Source organism: Heteronotia binoei, chromosome 5, assembly GCF_032191835.1.
Source record: "Heteronotia binoei isolate CCM8104 ecotype False Entrance Well chromosome 5, APGP_CSIRO_Hbin_v1, whole genome shotgun sequence".
NCBI lineage: Eukaryota > Metazoa > Chordata > Lepidosauria > Squamata > Gekkonidae > Heteronotia > Heteronotia binoei.
Window position 1 is genome coordinate 19968775 of NC_083227.1, and position 15022 is coordinate 19983796.

The 15022-nt window shown below is 50.9% G+C and overlaps 1 protein-coding gene across 1 annotated transcript in view; it reads left to right on the forward strand.

Annotated features, from left to right (window-relative positions):
• The window catches only part of LOC132571813 (uncharacterized), a 76540-nt gene extending 63044 nt beyond the window's left edge, over positions 1-13496 (forward strand). The window contains exon 18 of the mRNA XM_060238605.1: positions 13449-13496. Within this exon, the coding sequence (XP_060094588.1) occupies position 13449 (1 nt within the window). The 3' untranslated portion in view covers positions 13450-13496. The remainder of the gene's footprint in view (positions 1-13448) is intronic.
• The last annotated feature ends 1526 nt before the right edge of the window (positions 13497-15022 follow it).

Genomic DNA, 15022 nt, shown 5'->3' on the forward strand with positions numbered 1-15022 from the left:
ATGTGGTGGACATGTGAAAGAGCGAAAAAGTTCTGGCAGATGATAGAACAAGAAATATCTAAGATTCTGAGATATGACTTCAAGAAAGTAGCAGAGACTTTTCTGTTGGGATTACAAATGGAAAAATTTCCAAAAGAAGATAGAACTTTAATTTGGTACTTGCTCTCAGCTGCTAGGACATTGTATGCGCAGTTGTGGAAGCAAGAAAAAATGCAAGAGAAATGGGATTGGATTTTGAAAGGTTTATTGTGGAGTGAGATGGATAAACTAACAAGAATTCTAAGAGACTATGATTTGGAAGTGTTTAAAAGGGAGTGGAAGAAATTTAGAGGTTATGTAGAGAAAGAATGGAACATAAAAAGACATTGGACAATTTTTTAATAATGAGTATTAGAAAAGGTAGAATATCAATTTAGATTGTTATAGTTAAAGGTACCTTTATAAGTGAACTTTAAGTATATAACATCGGTGGGAGTCTAGTAACGGAGGGAGGGGGGATTAGAAAATATCATATGGGTTAGGGATAGAGATGATATAAATGGATATTGTTACCATATGCTATCAATAAAATTGTTTAAAACCAGAATTCACCACCAAAGCATGTTTTCTCCAGGGGAACCAATCTCTGTAGTCTGGAAATGAGCAATTCCAGGGGATCCCCAGGCTAGGGTGACCATAATGTCTGAAGGCCAGCCAGGGACACGTTGGGGGGGGGGGGAAGGTAGGGGTGCGCGCGCGCGAAGCGCGTGTGCCGCCGGAAACAGGAAGTGACGTCACTTCCGGTGACGTCATGCCACCACAGGAAACAGGAAGTGACATCACTTCCTGTGACATAATTTCCCCCACGTCACCTGCCGGAAATGGGAAGTGACATCACTTCCTGTGACATCATTTCCCCCAAATGACATCATTTCCCCCAAATGCCACTGCCGGAAACAGGAAGTGACTTCACAGCACTTCCTGTGACATCCCCAAAAATCCCCCATATATCACCGCCGGAAACAATTTTGTTCTGAAATCCTGTATATACTTCATCAGTATATGGGATAAGGCACTTTCTCAACTGTGCTGCATAATGCAGCCTATTTATTTTGTCCTGTTTGCTCTGTTGGCTCTATCTGCACCACCTTCATCACTTTCGGGGTGTGGATCCCCCAGTGGGGTGGTCTCCCGACTCCCTCCGCCGGCTGTTTCTGATAGCCCTGCGCCCCCTCTTTCATTTGATATGTGTCCCGTGCAGGTGCCACCCTCCCGCCGGGAGATGCCGCAAAATGAGCCCCCTTGAGGCTTATGGCGGCAGGGCTCGGGGGAAGCGAGCTAGACTGCTGTTCTTTTGAGGGGTTATAGAGTGTTTCGAGCCCGTCCCTGTGGCATCGGTCCCATCGTTGTGGGGCCCAGGGGGCTGGCGCAGCGGCACGCCGAAGCAGCCTGTCACTAATAACACAGGTCGAGATGCAGGACAGGAACCCGGAAGTGACCGACAGGCTGCTTCAGCGTGCCGCTGCGCCGGCCCCCTGGGCCCCACAACGATGGGACTGATGCCACAGGGACGGGCTCGAAACACTCTATAACCCCTCAAAAGAACAGCAGTCTAGCTCGCTTCCCCCGAGCCCTGCCGCCATAAGCCTCAATGGGGCTCATTTTGCGGCATCTCCTGGCGGGAGGGTGGCACCCGCACGGGACACATATCAAATGAAAGAGGGGGCGCAGGGCTATCAGAAACAGCCGGCGGAGGGAGTCACGAGACCACCCCACTGGGGGATCCACACCCCGAAAGTGATGAAGGTGGCGCAGACAGAGCCAACAGGACAAAATAAATAGGCTGCATTATGCAGCACAGTTGAGAAAGTGCCTTATCCCATATACTGATGAAGTAAATACAGGATCTGAGAACAAAATTGCACCAGAAGACACAAACACAAAGCTCCCTTACACTGAATCAGTGCTTGGGTCCACCAAAGTCAGTATTATCTACTCCAGTCACAAACACAAAGCTCCCTTACACTGAATCAGTGCTTGGGTCCACCAAAGTCAGTATTGTCACATAAGAACATAAGAGAAGCCCTGTTGGATCAGGCCAGTGGCCCATCCAGTCCAACACTCTGCGTCACATAAGAACATAAGAGAAGCCCTGTTGCATCAGGCCAGTGGCCCCTCTAGTCCAACACTCTGTGTAACATAAGAATATAAGAGAAGCCCTGTTGCATCAGGCCAGTGGCCCCTCCAGTCCAACACTCTGTGTCACATAAGAACATAAGAGAAGCCCTGTTGGATCAGGCCAGTGGCCCCTCCAGTCCAACACTCTGTGCCACATAAAAATATAAGAGAAGCCCTGTTGCATCAGACCAATGGCCCCTCCAGTCCAACACTCTGTGCCACATAAAAATATAAGAGAAGCCCTGTTGCATCAGACCAATGGCTCATCCACTCCACCACTCTGGTCACATAAGAACATAAGAGAAGCCCTGTTAGATCAGGCCAGTGGCCCCTCCAGTCCAACACTCTGTGTCACATAAGAACATAAGAGAAGCCCTGTTGGATCAGGCCAGTGGCCCCTCCAGTCCAACACTCTGTGTCACATAAGAACATAAGGAGGGAAGGAAGGGAGGAGGAAGGGAAGGGAGGAAGGAAGGAGGGGGAGGGAGGGAGGGAAGGGGGGAGGGAGGGAGGGAGGGAAGGAAGGGGGGAGGGAGGGAAGGAAGAAAGGAAGGAAGGGAGGGAAGGGAGGGAAGGAAGAAAGGAAGGAAGGGAGGAGGGAGGGAAGGAAGGGAAGGGAGTGAGGGAAGGAAGGAAGGAAGGGAGGAGGAAGGGAAGAAAGGAAGGCCGCCCCCCACCCCCCCGCTTTCGGCCCCCTTACCTGCTTCCAGGGCGGCGGAGAGTCCAGCGGCGGCAGCGAGTCCTGCGGCGGCGGCCTCGCGGCGAGGGAGGGAGGGAGCTGCCGGCGCTGGCCTCTGGAGTCCTCCAGGGACCAGCGCCGGGCCTCTCCGCTACCGGCGCTGGCCTCTGGAGGCCTCCAGGGACCAGCGCCGGCTGCTCCGCGGCTTCCCCGCGGCCTCCGCTGGTCCCTGGAGGCCCTCCAGAGACTCTGGAGGGCCTCCAGGGACCAGCGGAGGCCGCGGGGAAGCCTTCGCTGGTCGGCGCTGGTCCCGGAAGGCCTTCCAGAGGCTCTGGAAGGCCTTCCGAGACCAGCGCCAGGTGCTCCGCAGCTTCGCCGCGGCCTCCGCTGGTCCCTGGAGGCCCTCCAGAGACTCTGGAGGGCCTCCAGGGACCAGCGGAGGCCGCGGGGAGGCCTTCGCTGGTCGGCGCTGGTCCCGGAAGGCCTTTCAGAGGCTCTGGAAGGCCTTCCGGGACCAGCGCCGGGTGCTCCGCGGCCTCCGCTGGTCCCTGGAGGCCCTCCAGAGACTCTGGAGGGCCTCCAGGGACCAGCGGAGGCCGCGGGGAAGCCTTCGCTGGTCGGCGCTGGTCCCGGAAGGCCTTCCAGAGCCTCTGGAAGGCCTTCCGGGACCAGCGCCGGGTGCTCCGCGGCCTCTCCGCGGCCTCCGCTGCTCGCTGGAGGCCCTCCAGAGTCTCTGGAGGGCTTCCAGCGACCAGCGGAGGCCACGGAGAGGCCTCCACCACCGCCGCCGGGCCCCGCGCGCGGGCGGGAAAGGCGGCAAGTGAGGGAGGGAGCATCCCTGCGCGTGCGCAGGGACGCTCCCTCCCTCACTCGCCGCCTTCCCCGCCGGCGCCCGCGGCCCACCGCCTCCGGGGCTGGCTAAACCGGGACCTCTAAATGGTCCCGGTATAGCCAGCCCGGGAGGCGGGAATAGGGGGCCAGAACCGGGACATTCCCGGGCTCCCGGGACGGTCTGGCCACCCTACCCCAGGCCCCACCTGGAGGCTGGCATCCCTAGATGCACAGCCTGGTCCGTATTCAGCAGAACAGGCCCCAAAGGCAGCTCTTAGGTAGGGGTAACATTGCAATTCTAAGCAGAGGTATTACCTGGGTGGTGAGTCTGGGGATGCTGTGGAACTGCACGCTCTTGTGCCTCGGGAACTCCCTGCCCTCCAGTGCCCTGGATGTTTTGTTTCGAGCAGCATCAGTTGACTTTCCAAGGCACTCTTTGCTGTAGAGAGAATCAAAGGCAGAAGAACATACGTGTTCAGGCCCCATATGTGTAAATGCACCAGCAAGCAACCTGGGAGGAGTCTCTGCCTCCTTCTTATGCTTGCTGCAAATGTTGATAGGTAGCCCAGCGATGCTGAATTGGGCCAAGTGGGGTTAAGCCATCGCAGATTCTAAGGTGGGGAAAGTACCTGGGATACTGAGTAGTGCGTAGTTCCCCCGTCCCCTGCAATTTTTCCTTGCCCAAAATGCAGCCAGGGAAGATGCAGTTTACATTGGAAGACGAAGCAAGGTGAAGGGGCTTCTGTGCTCTTTTGCCCCCAGTGGGGTTTTTACTCAAATAGTATATCATCCCCTAATATGGATTGGGGGGGTCAGCCTATGAAGGGTGTTCTAGTGCGGGAACAAACGGACTCAAGACACCCCTTCTTTTCTCTGGGTCTTGTGCTGCAGACTGAATCCTCTGTGGCTGAAAGAACCCCTCCGGGAGTTGGAGGGAGATCCTTGTGTTCTTTGGCCCTGAGGCTGGTCCTGGTGGATCTTCCGCTGTCCCTGCTGAGTGTTAATTGTGATCTCTGAAAGGCCCAAGTGCTCTTCTCATAGGAAGCTCTCAAGTGCCTCTTCCCACCACAGAGACCAGCTGTGTTCCTGACACTGGACCGATTTTCTTCTCTTTCCATTTCAGAAACAAACCCAAGGAGAGAAGCAAGAGGCAGTAGCAAAGTTCAGGCAACTGCACACGTTTCTGGAGGAACAAGAGAAGCTTTTGCTGGCCCAGATGGAAGAGGTGGAGATGGAGGTGGCAAAGAAAAGGGACCAGCACCTGGCCGAACTCTCTGAGGCCCTCTCCTCTCTCGAAAGCCTCATCCGGGAGATGGAAGAGAAGTGTCAGCTGCCAGCCAGTGATCTCCTGCAGGTGAGGGGGTGGCAGGAACAGGCAGGGTCCCCTAGGGGAAAAGGCTGGCTCCAAATCTTCTCTGTGCCTCCTCTGCTCAGCAGAAAAGCAAAGACGGCCAGTTTATGTTGCTAGGAAGTTTTCATCTCTGCACGTGAGCTGTTTTCCTCTCTGTCCTTTTGCATCTCCAGCCAGGGGCAGACTGGACAAAAGCAGGGGCTCTGTGAAACCTCCCCACCCCTGGAGTGAGGATTCCATGCAAGGTTTTTCACAGTACATTTTAAAAGGAGGATGTCTGTGGGGCAGGGAACGTGGCTTATGGTGGCAGCTTGCAGATGTGCGCTCCAAATGCACACAGACACACAACAGGTGGTTACAGGAATGGCATCTGCACACCTGTTCCTGCCACCGCTGAGCTTGCTTCTGCCTGCCCTTCACATCCGTGCAGATACGATGGCATTGATGGCTAGACCCTCCCTTCCCTTTTGTTGTTATAATAATAATAACTTTTTATTTGTATCCCGCCCTCCCCGCAAGCAGGCTCAGGCGGCTCACAACATGTAAATACCGTGTACAATAAAACCATATGCAATAATTTCAGTTATAAATTCCAGTTATAGATTCACATACAATTTCAGTTATAAAATCATCCTTAAAATAATTAAAATTACATTAGAATTAAGATTATGGTGCTATAGTTAAGATCTTTCATAAAATCCAGTGACTAAAACATAAAACATATCCAGCAGGACTTTCTTGGCTCGGTATTAAGTGAAGGCTATTTTAAAGAGGTGGGTCTTACAGGCCCTGCGGAATTGGTCTAAACATCGCAGGGCCTATACCTCCTCCGGCAGTTGGTTCCACAGTAGGGGGGCCGCTATGGAGAAGGCCCAATCCTGGGTGGACTTCAATCTGGCCTCCCTTGGCCCAGGGATATTCAGCTGGTTCTTTCCAGCTGACCTCAGCGCTCTCTGGGGTTCATACGGGGAAAGACGGTCCCTTGCAAGCTGGCTCAGCAATGTAGCAGGGAAAAGGGAGGCAGTCTCCCAGTGATGCAAGGCTGATGGAAGAAACGTTGCTAGGAATGCCTTTGCATCTGCAGGTGGCCAGAAGGGGTACACAGCCCTCCAGCCTTCCATGTGAAGAAAAATCTCTGTGAACATGATCGTTGTTAAGTTGTCAGAGCAGATCACACCGCTCCAAAATGGCTCCACTTTGTCTGCTGGTATTAACCTCACAGAGATTTTCCTTCCACTTTATGAAGATCTACCCCAGTCTTTGAGTGAAGTCTGCTAGCTGGACACAAGCAAAATGACAGAGGGTAGAATCTTCCAGAGAGGTCTTCCTGGTATGATCTTTTAGCAAGCACTGAGATCTTTTTTAGCAAGCATTGAGAGCCAGTTTGGTGTCGTGGTTTAGTGCGTGGACTCTTATCTGGGAAAATCGGGTTTGATTCCCCACTCCTCCACTTGTTTGCAGCTGGAATGGTCTTGGGTTAGACATAGCTATCGCAGAAGGTTGTCCTTGAAAGGGCAGCTCCTGTGAGAGCCCTCTCAGCCCCACCCACCTCACAGGGTGTTTGTTGTGGAGGAGGAAGGTAAAGTAGATTGTGACCGCTCTGAGACTCTGAGTGGAGGGTGGGATATAAATCCAGTATCTTCTTCTTTTCTTTCTTTCTCTCTGCCATTTTTCCTCAGGATGCCAGAAGCACCTTGCAGAAGTAAGTAGGCCTTCAGCATTAACCTTCATAATGTTGGGATTGGACTGAGTAGCCTGTGAAGAACACAGTCCTTCAGAATCTTGACTCAGAGCCAAATCAGGTTTAACTTAGTGTGTGGATCTCCAGCCATCTTTCAGTGGCAAACAGCTTATGCACAGAGCCTCGTCAGCAGGAAATTGTGTAATGAAATGGTGGGTGGTCTGGGTTGGCATCTAGAACAAGGGTCTCCAACCTTTTTGAGGCTGCCGGCAGCTTTGGAATGCTGACATGGTGTGAAGGACGCTGCCACAGGAGATGATGTCAGCCACAAAACGGCTGCCGCAGCTTACCATCAGTCACTTTATAAAGATGCTTCTGTAATGGTAGCAGCAGATTGGCCACAGTTGTTTCCACTTGTGAATTTGTCCTTCATTCAGTACTGCAGGGAGCAGGAACAGCAGTCATTCCCTCACCTATTTTTTGGTCTTTTTCATGTTAGGGGTAGGGGGGAGAGAGGGACAGCTGGGACAGACAGACAGACAGCCGGGATAGTCCTTGTCCAGAACCCTCACGAGCTTTCTTGTTCTTTACCTGGACATTTGCGAGACAGACGGGAGCAGGGGATTTGGGGTTGCAGTTCTTAGGGCCAAACCAGACATTTGCTTTTTAAAAAGATAGTTTGGCCTGGGCTCCACAGGGTCACATGCCACCTGCAGCAAATGGCTCTAAAAGAAGAAAGCAGACCCTGTTTAGGCCTCAAATGCCCCTCTGGGAGAGGGAGGGCTCCTGCCTTCTCTTCCTCATGCCATTTGTTTCATGCCAAGACAGAGTTGGGCAGGGGATTTCCCTGTTTTTGTTGTTCCACATGCACAAAACGCAGCACAAGGAGCAGGAAAAATGGACAGTTAATTTCCGCAGTGCTATTTAGTGCACAAAACCAGCTGTATTGTTTTGTGGTAGCCATTCTCTGCAGTTGCTGTGTGGAACCCAGGTCCAGTTCTTAACAAAGCAGGAGCTACACTGGGGTGAACATTTCTCTTCAAAGGCGGGCCCATACCCAGAAAATTTTAGGTGGGGGGGCCCACCGAATTAAATTTCAGATGGAGGGGCCCACCGCTCTGGCAGCCCCGCTCCCCTCCAAAGTGTCTCCCACCCACCGACAGACCGAAGCACTGGAAAAGCGGGACTCTTTCAAAGCTGCAGCCTCCCCCCATCAGCTGATCAGTGGGAAAAGCAGCAATCGGGAGGAAGTGGGGAGGAGGCAGCTGCTTGCCTCTGCGCTGCTTTTCCTGTGTGTCGGTGGGAGGGAGGGGGGAAGCACCACAGAGTGGGGCTGGGGCCAACAGAGTGGCGGGGAGAGCAGCGGCTGCCTGAGCAGCAGCCACAGAGAGAGCAGGGGCTGCGAAAGCACCGGGGAGAGCCGGGTGACCAGGAGGGGCCATACAGGTGGAGGGTGGGGTTGGGTGGAAGGGCCAGCACCCCCATGGCTACAAGCCTGTCCAAAGGGCCCTCCCCCAATCTTTCAGTGTTTTCAGCATCAGCCTGGGTCTCTCTTGGCTTTCTGGCAGTTCCTTCCTCTACTTCTTTCATCCATTGGGACAGGGGAGATTCTGAATTGGATGGATAGCATCTTAATGGGATTTTCTCCAGGTATGAAGAAAAGGAGTCATTTGAGAATCCAGTGGATTTCCCACTTGCCCTGAAGTGGCACATCTGGTACTTCTCATATTTCAATCCCCCTTTGGAGGTCATCAAGAGGCAATTCAAAGGTAATGAAGAAACACTGCAAGAGTTTCAAACTGGACATTAGAGTGGGCCTGAAGTTCCAGGATGGTTATATCGTTAACAGACCCAGGAACGTGGGGAGTTTATGTATCAGTTCAGAAGGCCATTTTAATTCACCATGTAAAGTTTTCTGATCAGAATTCTACCATAACTTCAGCTCAGAATTGCATTACATTGACCTCTTGATGTTATTCTGTGTTGATCTCTGATCATTACTGTGACCATGCAAGGGCACATGGTGAGGTAGATGGTCAAGCAAGCACCTGAAATGATAGGAAGGGGGAGGGAAACTGCCCTTCAGGGCATCTGCATTTAATGAAGATAGCCACTGGATCAATTTCAGGGACACTCCCCCCCCCCCTTCTCTTTGCTGAGCAGACAGGTTAAAACGGATAAAAGGAGGTACTTCTTCACCCAAAGGGTGATTAACATGTGGAATTCACTGCCACAGGTGGTGGTGGCGGCCACAAGCAAGGCCACCTTCAAGAGGGGTTTAGATAAAAATATGGAGCAGAGGTTCATCAGTGGCTATTAGCCACAGTGTGTGTGTGTGTGTATAAAAAAAATTTTGGCCACTGTGACACAGAGTGTTGGACTAGATGGGCCATTGGCCTGATCCAACATGGCTTCTCTTATGTTCTTATGTACAGTGCTGTCTTTAAAGTAAAGTCATACCCTTCAAAGCCCATTGAAATCAGTGAGTTTGAAGGGTGTAACTCTGCTCAGGATGGCACTGCAGAACCTTTGTCTAGAAACATCCTAAATTTAGCCAGATTGGACCCTTGGGCTGCAGTCCTTAGCATACTTTCTATTACATGAATCTCTAGTAACTCCAGTGACTTGTGAAAACAAATTTGAATATTTGTACACAGTCCCCTCCCCCCCACCCCGAAAAAGCTTCTACTTGACCCTTTAGCTGTAACTCATAAGGAATATGTACTTATGCGCCATCAAGTCACAAATGACTTCTGGTGACCCCACCAAGAGGTGTTCAAGGCAAGTGAGAACAGAGGCAGTTTGCTATTTCCTTCTTCTGTGGAGTCTTCTTTAGTTTCCTGTCTAAGTACCAACCCAGCTTCCAAGATTTGATAATGTTGGGCTATATCATGCTGCCTTATTTTTATTTATTTATTTATTCGGGATTTGTATCCCGCCCTTCCCACAAGTGGCTCAGGGCGGCTTCCAACATATTTATTTTCCAACATATTTCCCTGCCCAAAAGAAAATAGTATTAGCTGATATTTTTGTCCCAAGATTTGTGATAAGTGGAAAGGTCTGCCACTCACTTTCTGTTCCTTTGCTTCCTCAGACACTCTGGATTCTGGACTTCATCTGCAGAAAGGTACATTTTTCTTCATAAACTGATCAATTGTTTCTAAACTAAAAAGCTTCACCTTACAATTTGTGTTCTTCTGCTTGGCATTCTCAGAGATAGCCCTGCAGAAGAGGGTTACCAAGTCAGTCAGAAAATACCTGGGGACTTTGGGGGTGGAGCCAAGAGACTTTCCTGTTCCCTGAAATAAATAAATAAGAATACAGCAGTGCAGTTCCCCTGAATACAGTCTTAATTTCCTCACCCCAAGCAGCTGCATGTTCCCTGTAAACATTCTCTCTCTGTCTCTCTCTCTCTTCGCAATAAACAGTTTGCAATTTCACACTTGTGTGGTCTCACTGGGGCAATTTACTCATGAGTTGCTGAAGTTCCAAGTTCTTCAGACTAACACAAGGGAAACCAAGGTTCTAGTTTACCCCTAACTATGCAAACGACCTCTGAAAAGATTGTAAAACAGAGGTTCTGGGCTCCTGTCACAGCTACTGGGAGCAACCATGTTGTTCTGCCAGCTCACCCCACCCACATTCAGCCTGGATTTAAAGACACAGACACACCATCTAAAAAGTAAGTCTTTTCAAGTATCTTTCAAATTTCCAGAAGTAGAAAGGCACATGGTGGCTGTGGGGGTGGGGCTTCCCTTGCTGGCCAGCTGACTGGGAGGAGGGGAAGGAGGCTGCAAAAGTGAGGGAAACCCCGCTGGGACCTGGGGATTGGCAAGCCTACTACAGAACACTCTTGTTTCTCAAAAGCTGACCCTCCCTGCCACAGCCAGTTCCTTCTTGCTCTGAGGATATTGGTAAGGACGAAAGAAAAGGTGAACTCTGAGGAGATGAACTGCCTCTTTTCACCTACCTGCTGCCATATTGAAACGATGAGAGAATGGCTGCCGGGCAAGAGCTTGACTGAGCTTCATAAGAAAAGTCTTGCTGTTCTCCCACCAAAGGTGGCTATTGGGGCATCAGGTTTCCCATCCAGAGTAGATCATGTCTGATGTTCAATATCTCAGTGTTGGTAACTCCAGTCCGAGAGATTCCAACTGGCAATATTGCATTTCTATTAAAATTCCCACTGAGGATATCAGAACAGGCATTAATTTTTGCAGCAGCTGCGGGGGTGGGGGGGAGGTTGGGAATATTAATTCTTAAGTACCAAGGATATTTCTGTCAGTTCTGGCTCTGCCCCTTGTTCAATGTGTAGCAGGTTTTTCCCCCGCTTCCCCACTGCATTCAGGCACCTTCTGGGTTTTCCCAGCTGGCCATAAGAATGCTGGGAAGTTAAACCGAGCTCCACTCCAATGAAACATATTTCAGCACAAAGTTGCAAGGAAAATGTGGAGTGTATTTTCGCTCTACTGCACATCTTCTTTGCAGCTTTGATTCCTGCTTCAGCCTGTAAAGGCAGGGCAGCAGGAACTGGGGAATGGGTGAATAAGGAACTGGGGAATAAGGTCTCCACATCCACCATCAGCAGATGGGTCAGAGGCTGCATTTTCCTGGCATATAAGTCCAGGGGACTGGATCCCGCTTTGGATGTTACAGCCCACTCCCTCAGAGGGGCAGAAACCTCAGCATTATCCGGTCCTTCCCTTCCTTAGAGGTGGTCTGTAGGGCTGCAACCTGGAAATTGTTCCACTCATTCACCAGGCATTACAGGATTGACAAAATGGGCTCAGCTGAGACTACTTTTGGAAGAAAGTGGTCCTGTAGCATACCTTTTCAGGCTAGAGTCTGAGATTCTTCCCCTCTCTGAGGCATACTGCTGTCTTATGTGCCAGATGTGGAGACTTCCCCACCTCGGACCACTGGAGAATGGAAGATTTGTCTCACTGTGCATCTTCCTTGTTGGTGGTCCTAGAGTAGGGCAGTCTCTTCCCATCCAAGGGGGCGAATTCCCTTTCTCAGAAGGCACTTGAGCCAGAGTAGGTGTGCTGTATTGACTCTATGGGGCTTCTTTGCCTCAGTTTCAGTTTCCTGAACTGGTGAGTGTCTCTTTTGAATTCTTCACCCTGTTCTCTGTGCGGTTGGTTGCAGGTTTTTTTGGATCATTTTATTGGAGGTCTGATTTCATGTTTGATCATTTGGAAAGGGAGTTGTGCTGCTTCGGGGGCAGACTGGGGCCTGGGAGCAAAGCCCCTCCCCTCCCGGAATTGCAAGGTTCTGGACTCTCCCAGTCTCCAGGAATGAGCTTCTCCCAAAAGTAGAGACTGCCCCACCCCAGGACCAGCGAGATGAAGATTCCTGATAAGGGAGACAAATCTTCTGTTCTTGTGTGTGATTTCTAACCAAAGAAACCTGTGACTGAAAATGCCATTTTTTCCCTCTCCTTCACAGTTCTCTTTTCAGGATGGGATACGGGAGGAAATAGATGGTGTCCCTGTGGGTGCTTGTTGTGTACATTGTCTGCCTTCTGAAGCATGTGGGAAGACATCTCTGCCTTTTAGAAGGGCAGGAGCAGGCAGGAGAGCCTGGTGACCAAGGAGAGGGTGGCAGAGGTGGGAGGAGGCCACGACTGGCAGGAGAAGGAAGCCAAACAGGCCAGGGGGTGGAATCTAGGGTTGCCAATCCCCAGGTGGGGGCAGGGGATCCCCCGGTTTGGATACCCTCCCCCCGCTTCATGGTCGTCAGAAAGCTGGGGGAGGGGAGGGAAATGTCTGCTGGGAACTCAATTATTCCCCAGGGAGATTTATTCCCATAGAAAATCTTGGAGAATTGATCTGCGAGTATCTGGGGCTCTGGGGGCACTGTTTTTTGGGGTCGAAGCACCAAATTTTCAGTATAGCATCTAGTGCCTCTCCCCAATATACCCCCAAGTTTCAAAAAGATTGGACCAGGGGGTCCAATTCTATGAGCCCCCAAAGAAGGTGCCCCTATCCTTCATTATTTCCTATGAAAGGAAGGAATTGAAAAGGTGTGCCGTCCCTTTAAATGTGATGGCCAGAACCCCCTTTGGAGTTCAATTATGCTTGTCACAGCCTTGGTCTTGGCTCCACCCCCAAAGTCTCCTGACTCCACCCCTAAAGTCTCCAGATATTTCTTGAATTGGACTTGGCAACCCTAGTGAAATCCCCCAGCTGATGCCGTTTCACTTCTTGTCTCCTCATTTCCCCTCAACAGCAAATGTGACTCTGGATCCAGACACGGCCCATCCATGGCTCATCCTGTCTGAGGGTCAGAAAAGCGTGCGAGTGGGAGAAAAAGCTCAAGTTCTGTTCATCAGTCCGGAGAGATTTGAGATGTATACTGCTGTGCTGGGCCGTGAGGGATTCACAGGAGGCTGCCATTTCTGGGAAGTCCTTGTGGGAAGTGAGGAAAGCTGGGCTGTGGGGGTGGCCAGAAAGTCTGTGAAGAGGAAGGGATTCTTCACTATTGCTCCTGAGGAAGGGATCTGGGCTGTGGGGAAGCAGTCAGGGATGCACGGGGTTTATATAAAAGAATATTACCCTCCCCTGACTGTGACTGGGGAGCTGAAGAGGATCCGAGTGTGCCTGAACTATGCTGGGGGGCGAGTGGCCTTTTTTGATGCTGACCGAGCAGCCCTTCTCTACGAGTCCTCTGGAGCCTCCTTCCATGGAGAGACCCTCCTGCCCTTCTTTTTAGTGTATAAAAAAGGCCACCTCAAAATCTCTTCCTAGGACCTTTTCTTCACACCAGGACCATCAAGAAGAAAATAGTATTTCTCAATATTCTTCCTTTTTTCAAGGCCTGTGAAGACCTCTCCTGTCTCCAGCCACCAAAATTGACTGGGGTAAATTGGAAGTATTTCCCCCTCCATTTCCAAACATTCCTCCCCCCCCCTTTGTATCTTATTCCTTAAAGTGACAGTAATGCCTTTCCCATTGTAAAAGATACAGGAGAGCTCTGAACAGACCCCCCCCCCCCCCTCGATCTCTCCAGCCTTCGTTCTCCCGCACGAGAGAGGAAGTGCTGCAGAGCCTACAGAGGAAGAAGAGGTCCTGCATGTTTCAGTTACTATTTGGGATTTCCTCTCTTCTTTAATGGGCACTATCTGCTGGGTTTTGCCTGTGTTCAGCCTGCCTTTTCTGATGGACACTGGAGATCCTGTCCCTGCCAAGGTAGCTGTGTTCAGATACCACTTGTGTTTCAGCTATGCCAGAGATTGAAAAGATGTTATGTTTATTATAAAGTGATGTTTTGTTGAAAAGTGATGCTTGAATTCTGCAGTTTTCTTTGGTGGGGGCGGGGGGAGGTGGGTGAAGCCATTTCATAACTGCCAGACAAGTCATAAAGGCTGCCATCATTTACAGACTTGACCCATCCCCAGCTCTGCAGTTGGACAGAAAAATCCAGAGGTGGATTTGCATAACCAGGGTCCTGCTGGGCTATGCTTGCATTGCGGTTGCTCTTCCTGTTGTTTTTGTGTCTCTTTTCAAACCGTTATAGGCCTTTCACATTCACACAGCCATCGTGTTTTCCTTTGCTGTAGTGGTTAAATGCATGGACTCTAATCTGGGAGAACCAGGTTTGATTCCCCACCCCTCCAAATGCACCTGCTGGAGTGACCCTGGGTCAGTCATAATTCTGTCAGAGCTGTTCCTCTCAAGGGTTCTGTCAGAGTTCTCTCAGCCCCACCTACCTCACAGGGTGTCTGTTGCAGGGAGGGGAAGGGAAAGGAGATTGTAAGGCACTCTGAGTGAAGGGAAGGTATAACTCCAGTCTCCTCTTCTCTCCTCCTCTGTGTTTCCAAGGAACTGGGTGCTCCTGTTTTCTCTCCTACCCATGCCCCTATGAGGGAAGCCAGTCCAAGAGTGAGTGAGCTTCGTCCTGGAGCTTTTGAGTGCAGAGCTGGGGATGGTGGGGTCTGGGAAGAGGAAGGACTGGGGGGAGCATGATGCCATAGCCATCCTCTCAGTGGCCATTCTTTCAGGGAAACTGATTTATGTTGTTTGGAGATTAACTGTAATTCTGGGTGATCTCCAGGCCCCACTTGGAGGCTGGCAATCCGATAGCTGAGCAGGAACTTGAACTCAGGCCTCATCACTTTAAGTCTACCACCCTCAACACATTGGGGGAAACAGCAACCAGAAAGTGAACTGAGTGCTGAAAGGAGGAAAATCAATACAGAACGACAAAGAAAACCCAATGGACATGCACAGTGAACACAAGTGGAAAAATTAGGCCTTCCATTTTTTCCTCACAACAATAACCCTCAGAGCTAGGTTAGGGTGAGAGTGTGTGACTGGCCCAA